Source organism: Dasypus novemcinctus, chromosome 23 (genome assembly GCF_030445035.2).
Source record: "Dasypus novemcinctus isolate mDasNov1 chromosome 23, mDasNov1.1.hap2, whole genome shotgun sequence".
Taxonomy (NCBI): domain Eukaryota; kingdom Metazoa; phylum Chordata; class Mammalia; order Cingulata; family Dasypodidae; genus Dasypus; species Dasypus novemcinctus.
Window position 1 is genome coordinate 19,173,659 of NC_080695.1, and position 8,969 is coordinate 19,182,627.

The 8,969-nt window shown below is 55.2% G+C and overlaps 1 protein-coding gene across 7 annotated transcripts in view; it reads left to right on the plus strand.

Moving 5' to 3' along the window:
- GTF2IRD1 (GTF2I repeat domain containing 1) overlaps positions 1-8,597 on the plus strand; it is a 119,272-nt gene extending 110,675 nt beyond the window's left edge. For 6 of the 7 annotated variants that reach the window (XM_058285951.2, XM_071211179.1, XM_058285947.2 and 3 more), the window contains 5 exons: positions 699-776; positions 2,161-2,353; positions 4,709-4,746; positions 7,154-7,290; positions 8,356-8,597. In XM_058285951.2, the coding sequence (XP_058141934.1) occupies positions 699-776; positions 2,161-2,353; positions 4,709-4,746; positions 7,154-7,290; positions 8,356-8,424 (515 nt within the window). In that variant the 3' untranslated portion in view covers positions 8,425-8,597. The remainder of the gene's footprint in view (positions 1-698; positions 777-2,160; positions 2,354-4,708; positions 4,747-7,153; positions 7,291-8,355) is intronic. The other variant, XM_058285948.2, reaches the window with a different exon arrangement.
- The last annotated feature ends 372 nt before the right edge of the window (positions 8,598-8,969 follow it).

Consider the following 8,969-nt stretch of genomic DNA (forward strand, 5'->3'; position numbering starts at 1 on the left):
CTGTCTTGGGGAGCTGGCCTGGCCCCAGCAGCTCCTCTGGGCTGAGGAGAGGGGTGAGGGGAGCATCCCGAGGCCCAGGCAGGGTGGGTCGTGAAGGGCTGCCGGGCTCTTGGCCCCCACCTCCCGCACGCGGGCCCTCCGCGGCCCCGGCCCCCGCCTCCCGCACGCGGGCGCTCCGCAGCCCTGGCCGGCACCTCCCACCGCACTGTGCTATGGTCGGGCCACGTCGTGGACCCTGGCCTTCCACCTCCAGCACCCTGGCCCGGGCCGCCCTTCTGAGACTCACCCCACCCCACCCCGCACAGCCTCCTCCCTGCCTTCGAGAGGCCTTCCCGCTCCCCCGGGGCCTCCTTGGGCAGGCCCAGACGGAACAGGGCGCCCTGGCTCACGCCCCCATCGTGTGTGTCACCTGCCACCTGCTCAGTGGGCACCGGGACGTGTGCCACCCCCTCCAGGCTCTGAGTTCCGCAAGGGGGGCCCTGCCACCTTCATGGCGGGGTCTCCAAGCTGGGCCTGGGGCCTGTCCAGGGGAAGCTGTTCAGAAAATGGGTGTCCCAACAGAGGGTGGAGGCCGGAATCAGGCGGCAGGGAGGGGGCGGGGCCTGGGCCTGTTGCTCCAGCCTGGAGGTCGGGGTAGGGGTCACCTAGTGGAAGAAGGGGCTGGGGCGGCCTTACACCCCCTTGTCTTGCTCTCGTAGATGAAGATGACGCCAACAGACTAGGCGAGAAGGTGATCCTGCGCGAGCAAGTGAAGGAGCTCTTCAATGAGAAATACGGTCAGTGCTCTGGCGCAGGGGCCCTGGCGTCTGGCCTCAGTTAGCCCGGCCGGCCCCCCGCTGCCCGGGAGCAGGGCTGTGCTGCCCGTGGCCCGTGGGGGCTGGTGGCCCATTCCCCCATCCAAGATAGGCAAAACCTGTGGTTAAACAAAAGGCGGCGACAGTGGCCAGCGCGTCTGCTCCTGAGGACTGGGCATGCGGCAGAGGCAGGGCCGCCGGCCAGGGGCCTGTTCAGGCCGATACGCCTCTCCGTTCGGCTTGCACTTAGCCCAGGGAACGGGCCTGATCCCAGCCGCCGGGTCTCAGAACTGTGGGGGAAGGTGGACAAGAACTGGATGGGGACCGTGAGATGCTGCGCCCTGGGCTGAAGGCATCAGAGTGCCAGGGCAGAGGTCAAGAGGAACAACGCAGAAGTTACAATTTATTAATCACTTCCTAGACTGAGTGCCAGGCGCTCCGCTCGGGGTCCTACATACGTGACATCTTATGTGTGTTGAATTTCGTATTATCTCCATTTTGCATTCTGGCAGAAGAGACGGAACTATACAAAGGAGTAAATTCAGGGAGTCGTAAATGAAAAGCCAGTGCAGCTGTGTGAATAAGAGGCCCAGCCGGAAGCCATGGCCTTCTTGGAAGAAGCTGCTTGGAAGAGGGATGAATATTTTCGTGGAGACTTGAATGTCAAGAGAGGACAAACAGTGGGGTGGGGGTGGGGGGACAGCAAGCACAAAGGCCCTGGGGTGACGGGGGCCCTGCGAGAAGGCAGAGGGGCAGGCGCGTGAGCAGGTGAAAGTCTGGGGGGGACGAGAGGGCAGGCCGTGACGCGGAGTCACGGTTTCATTCTAAGAGTAACAAGAAGCTAGTGGTGGTTTGTTGCTGTCTTCGACTTTTTACTTCGTGTTTGGAATTAATTTTCAAACAGACAGAAGTGTAGAGAATGACATCCTGAACCGTCTTGTAACCAAAACCCAGCTTCTGTCATCACCAACCTTTTGCCAATCTTATTTCAACTGTTTCTACATAAATACTTTTTTATAGTATTTTGAAACAAATCTGCTATATAATTTCATCCATAAATATCAAGGACTTAAGTATTTTTAACAGGGATGATTTCAAGTGTGCATCAGACCCTCATTTGTCACTTCTCATTGTGCACAAGTCATTGCACCAGGCACTTGGGAAAGTACCTGTATTGTTGTCAGAACTGGGTATTATATTTTCAGTTTTGCTAATGAGTTAGATGAAAATGGTGTGTGTGTTGATTTTTAAGCTCTCTCTGGGGCATCATGGCTGAACTGGGACATGCCTGGTTCCAGCCCTTTCCGCAGAGGGTTTTGCCTTCGACGGGATCTCTTCCCTCCCTCTGACCCCCTGTGCCCTGCAGGTGAGGCCCTGGGCCTGAACCGGCCGGTGCTGGTCCCTTACAAACTGATCCGGGACAGCCCGGATGCTGTCGAGGTCACGGGCCTGCCCGACGACATCCCTTTCCGGAACCCCAACACGTACGACATCCACCGGCTGGAGAAGATCCTGAAGGCGCGGGAGCACGTCCGCATGGTCATCATCAACCAGCTGCAGTGAGTGTCCCCAGCACCCGGGCCAGGGGGGACCGAGGGGCAAGGGCCCCGGGAAAGGGCGCTCCGTGGACCCCAGAGGGAAATCCCCGAAGAAGCGGTCGGCAAGAGAGCGGGGGCGTGGGGGACGAGGAACCCGACACCTGCAAGGGGGGAGTGGACGGTGCGAGCAGGTCACAGGGGCCAGCTGGGCGCCGGCGCCAGGTCCTGACTCCAAACCCAGGCCTCCTTCCACCGAAACACCCCCTCTCGATATTCACGGGTCGTACTTATTTTTACCTATTTAATTACATTTGACTTGTTCTGATGGTAATATTAATTTGCGTTCGTTTTAATGTACTGTCAGTTCTCATGATTGCGGTAGTTATCGTCTGCAAAGCCACCACAAACAGTATGAGTGACTGCTGAACCGTTCTTGCTAGGGAGAAGTACAGCCTCTGGTCACATTTTTGTCAACCAAGCAATGCATAACCTTGTTTTTGTATTTCTATTTAAAGACGCCTTACTTAATACATGGTATTGATTCATGAACATGGAACGAAGGTCCATGCCTGAACGAAGCTTCTCTACCACCCACATTTTCTCCATAAGGCACATCACAGCCTTCTCGGGCTTAGCAACCCTAGACGGCCCTTCAGCACCACGCTTGGGGGTCATTTTGAACAGCGAGGTCACCAGAAAAAGCCCCCAAGTGCAAAAATAAAACACATCCGTAAACATACCACAAAAAGAATGCTTGTTTGCAGTAGGAGAGCTGAGATAAGAAGGCAGAGCATCCCTTGTTCCTCGCCAACTGGAAACAGGCACGTCTGGTGACCCAAAATGTTCATTACTCTGTGCTTGTCCACAAGTGCCCACAAAAGCGCCACCACGAGTTATCCATCTTAGGGTAACAAATACATTGTAGCCAGTAGGCAAATTCACAAATATAATCCACAAGTAATGAGGATCAACTGTAGTTAGAAAATAATAGTAATCCAATTCTTCCATCACCCCAGAAGTAAACTCTGTCCATATTTTACCATATATCGTTCCAGTCCTTAAAATGTAACTACATTGTTTATTTAATTATTTTCTAATTTTAATACATGCAACAAACTAGAAAAATACCAAAAGATAGGAGAAAAGGAAAAGGTTACCCATAACTTCTCTACCCAGAGGCAACCACAGGTAATGTGCTGGTGCATTTCTTTAGTATTTTTTTCCCTGTGCATATTTTATTTTAAGTGTTACACTAGGTGTTTTAAAATTAAAACCGTATTTGTTGTGGCCAAATGTTAAAAGTTGGTAAATCTGGGTATCTGAGTAGGGGGTCTATTGGAGTTCTCTTTGTTGGTTTTTAATTGTTTTTGCATCTCTCCTATAAATTTGGAATTATTTCTAAATGTAAAAAAAAAAAATTGTATGTGGCAAAAATATTAAATTATTCAGAAGAGTATAAAGTGAAAAAATAGAAGGTTCCCTCACCTCCTGCCTCCAGTCTAGCCCCTAGAAGTACCTCCTGGAAGATGCAGGAAACCGCCGCCCATAGCCATACCTCCCACAGAGAACCGCCAGAGACATTCGAGAGCAGGGCTTCCTAACCGGTTTTGTTCCACAGACCCCTTGCTAAGTCCACACTGTCTGTGTATTATTTAATAAATATATCACACCCGTACCAACACGCCCAGAAGAATAAAGTTTTTTCGTATTTCAATTCAAGCTCACAGACCCCTGGTTAAGAGCCCATTCTAGAGCTTTCCTTTCATGGTTCCACTTTTCATTTCATGCCGATCACAGATTCTTTTTTGAAAAATGAAACTAGGATCATACAACATTTATCAGTAGGGCAGACAGTAAATAAAAACCTGGCGGTCTTTCACTGGACCTCGTACAGACACGACTATTATCCACATCCATAATTGATTCTCAACTCAACGACTGGTCATTGGTAGTATGGATGGACTACCATGTCCACTAGTGATGGACATTTGGCTGCTTCTAATTCTTCGGTTAATACAAATAATGTAAATAAAATAATGCTGCCAGTAGAATAACCAATAAAATAATATTTTAAATTGAAAAGATACTTTCATTCACCAGTGCTGTGCCTCTCTTTTTATGTAAACCTCGGCACACAGCTCTGACTTCGTGAGACAACACGCTCCCTTTATAGATGAGAGGCCGGGCCCAGAGGGGCGCCCGTCCCCCCGGCCGCGGGAGGCAGGCTCGCTGCTTCCGTATGGGCCTCACTGGGCTCACACCCCCGCGGCAGCAGCGGCGTCTTGTCTCCCAAGAGATGGTGCCCAGGTTCAGGGGGCAGGTGAGGAGGGGAAAAGCTCGCTTTCGAACTGCCACCTCGTTTCTTTCTTTTTTCAGGCCTTTTGCAGAAATCTGCAATGACGCCAAGGTGCCAGGTGAGTTGGTGGCCCAAGAGGCCACCTTTCAGTCTCGTGGCTCTTTGATGGGGACCGGAGTCAGCCGCTTTATAAGGACCAGACGGACCCGGGGCTAGGTCCAGAGGGCCATGCAAGAAGTGACTGACCACCTAGAGAAAGTTCTAGTCCCTGTGCACCCACACCGGCCCAGGGAGGCAGAGCTCCCCATCAGCAGTGTCCCTGTCCCCAGGAGGCCCCGGAAGCCTGCAGGTGCTCTTCCAGGGGGACAGAGGCGTGTGGCATGGAGGCATGCAGCGGGTCAGCTGGAGAGGATGAGGAACAGCCTGGGGGCCAGGAGAGGGGACATCAGGCAGGATCTTGGCAGCCACCTGGGCGTGCCTGGGGGGTGGGGCAGATCCGCTGGGCCACTGGGCCCTGCCCGCACCTGCAGACAGGGCTGCACCAGGCCATGGTCTTTAGACCTTCGGGTGTGACGGTTCTGATCGAGAAGATACGCTCTAGAACTCAAGAATATCCCTCCGGGCGATCGTGAGGTGCACCTCCGATTAAGAAACACCGAGACCTAGTCCCAGCCCTCATTTTCCAGCTGGGAAACTGAGGCCCAGAGAGAAGGAACCTGTCCAAGGTCACAAAGTGAGTCAGTGGCAGCATAGAGCCTGGGCTCAGGACCGTCCATCTGAACTGCAGGCCACCATGGACCAAAGGCGCCAGCATGGCTGCCAAGTGGGGACAGTGATGGGGTCCAGCAAGGCCCCCATCTCAGATGGCTCACAGCAAACCAAGCCACCACCTTCCACCATGAGCCAATGGCCAGGCCACTGGCACTCAGAGTAGGAAGGAGACTGGGCTTGGAAGCTCCTGTGGGGGGCCCCAGGGAGGAGAGTTCGGGACAAATGTTCTCTCGGATGCTGTTAATTAAGTCTACCAGTCTCCCCCAGGGCCGTTGTTAGGGCGTAGCCACAGCCACCTGGGCCAGCACAGGGTGGCAGCAAGCACCTCTGACTTGTTTTGTTGGAGGCTCTCAATAAAATCCCTCCTCTCTGGCTTATAGCCTGGATTCCTCCTGATGCCAGCGTCCTCTGTTTTCTGGGGTTCCCTTTTTTTCTTTTTTAAGATTTATTTTATTTATTTATTTCTCCCCACCTTCTTGTTGTTGTTTGTACTTGCTGTGTCTGTTCATCTTCCTTGATTCTTAAGGAGGCACCAGGAGCTGAAACCCGGGACCTCTGATGTGGGAAGGCGGCGCCTAATTGCTTGAGCCATCTCCACGCCCTGCTATGTTGTGTCTCTCATTATGTTTTTCCTCCCTGTGTCTCCTGTTGTGTCAGCTCACCACGCCTGCCCCAGGGTTCTCTTTTATGCCACATCCTGGCCCCCTGGCTCTGGTTTTTCTTCAGATGAACACTGCCCACCTGGACAGGCAGTCGCCCCATGGGCCCCGGCTGTCCTCACTCTTTGTCCTAAAGACCCCTCTGTGGGCTGTGTCAGGTTGCCAGGTGGTAACCCCATCCCGGTCCAGCCCAAACCACTGGCTGTATCACACACACTTGCAGATCTCTTTTCAGGCTTGTTTATCCACAGCAGCAAGACAACACCTGCTGGGTCCTTCCCCACGCAGGCCTTGGTCCAGGGTTCATTCACACGCACAATCTCATTTGATCATTTTTCCCATTTGACTCGGAGAGGTTGATAAATTTGCCCAAGATCACACAGCTAGTCAGTGACAGCCATGGAATTTGAATTCAGGGCTTGGGACGCAAACCCAGAGTTGCTTTCCCCTGTAACCCTGTCGAGTCATCCGCTGTGCCTGTGAACTTGTAGGTCAGGGTCATCACACTAGCAGTGATGGAAGTGACGCTCATAATACCAGTTCCCAGTTTCTGAGTATTTTCCTGGGTGCCAGACACTGCAGAAAAGGCTTTTTTCCTCCTGGAATCGTCCCAGCAAGATGTCATTCACATTTTGCCCCTGAGAAAATGAAGGCTAAGCCATTACATCACTTTCCGCAAGTTCCAGGTCTGCTGGATGGGAGGCCAGGGCCTGAGAAGGGGCCACGGGCAGCGTGGGGAGGCCAGGGCCTGAGAAGGGGCCGCGGGCAGTGTGGGGAGGCCAGGGCCCGCAGGCTGGATGGCCCCAAAGGACACAAGGCGGCCTAGGGCCTGGCCTGAGCCTGCGCGGGGTCTGCGAGTAGGGTGTGGACAGAGGCCGGCAGGTGACGCAGAAGCAGGGGTGGAAGGCAGATAGGCAGAGTGGGGTCTGGAGTCGAGGCCAGAGCGGGGCCTTGGCCACTGGGGTGCTGGAGCCTTGAATGCCAAGAAGGGGACTTTAAACCCCAAACCTAAGGCCTTTTCCTGGGAGTTGGGAGGGGCCAAGCCAGCGCGTTCTGGCACCCAGGGTCGGCAGCCTTTTCCTCCTCTTCCACCAGCCAAAGACAACAGCGTTCCCAAGCGCAAGAGGAAGCGGGTCTCTGAAGGAAATTCGGTCTCCTCGTCCTCCTCGTCCTCCTCGTCCTCATCCTCTAACCCCGAGTCCGTGGCGTCGGCCAGCCAGATTTCCCTCGTGGTAAAGTGGCACACGTCTAGACCTGGCCAGTCCTCCTCGGGCAGGGGCCAGCTGCGCCGGGAAGTGGGTTTGGGGTGCAGGGGGTGCCGGCCCTGAGCGGGGGGGAGCTCTCCAGCTTTGGAGCCGCACACCCATGGGCCTGCCCCCCTCCCAGAAGCCAGCCCACGCCCTCGTCGGGTCCTCGCCGCAGGCCGGGCGGGCACGCGCATCAGCACTGGGCAGAGGGGCGGGCTGAGGCCGGGAGAGCCAGGCACCTGCCCACCCACCTGCAGAGTGGGACCCAGAGGCAGGGCCCCAGGTTCCCAGGCGCCTCACTTTGCTCACCTCCCAGCAAAGGGGGTGTGGGGGTATCTGCGATTTTAGAGACGAGGAAAAGGGGGGTCGGAAGGGCTGACTGGGCCACTCGCAGCCTCACGGCTGGTCGGTGGGGGCGAGGCCACCTCCAAGCTGTGCGCTGTCGCGCAGGTGGATTTGGTTCCCTCCCACCCAAGAGGAGGACACACTCACCAGTTCTCTGTTTTCCAAATACTAGCTTTGAAATCCTGAGTCCCAAAGGGGAGACAATTTAAACACATTTGAAAATGATTTTGGGGTCTCCTTATCCTTTGGCCTTTTCTCCCTTGAATTATCGTTCTGGAAAACCCAAAAATTCAGGCTTGGCCTTCGTCCCACATTCATGAGCGCTAAGCCTGCACGGCCCCACTCGGTAGGTGTTCAAGTGTCCACAGAGGGTTGCTCTCTCCTCCCGCCCCAGAGAGACCCTGCTGCTTTGGAACGCGAGGCCGGGAGGGGCAGAGCTTATGGGGGTGAACTCCCGTCCTCAGCTCCCTCTGGTCAGAGCCACACGCCTCCCGAGGACCCAGGTGGGAACAGGCCAGGAGGCTCCGGCCCAGGTGGCACTGTGCACCGCGTGAGCTGGGACAGTTACGTCCCCTCCCTGGGCCTCAGCGGCCGCGGAATACATAGCCCCCGAGGCAGCCCTGGGGAAGGCAGAGTTAAGGGCCCTAGTGGCCCCGCCGCGCTGCCTCGAGCGCTAACCGGGCTCGCTTTGTCCCCTCGCTCCAGCAGTGGCCCATGTACATGGTGGACTACGCCGGCCTGAACGTGCAGCTCCCGGGACCCCTGAATTACTAGACCTCAGCGCTGCAGCACGACCTCACTCAGAAAGACTAAAGGAAATGTAATTTATGTACAAAATGTATATGCGGATATGTATCGATGCCTTTTAGTTTTTCCAATGATTTTTACACTATATTCCAGCCACCAAGGCCTTTTTAAATAATAAGTAAAAAAAAGAAAAAAAACAAGTGTCGCTTTGCTCTGCACTGTTGCGTGTCGGCTTTTGGAACTGGGGGCTGCGTGGCTGGGGGCAATGGCAGAGGGAGTCCCGCCTGGGCCCTGCCCCCTGCTTGAAGCACAGGCCGAGTCCTTGACCCCTGGCCGGGCCCTGCTTTCCGGGGACGGACCTCACTGGTTTCTTTGCTGCTGGAACCAAGCGACCTCAGAGTGAGGAGCCACGGAAGGCAGAGGGCCACGGACCGGCCTCCTGTGGCCAGAGGGCGGCTGCAGCCCCAGTCCTCCCGTTGGGGAGCAGTTACCTAGGGCCCGTGAGCCGGACTTGTCTGGGGGGCACAGACCCGTCCTTCCTCTCGGGGCTGGGCCACGGCACCCGCAGAAGG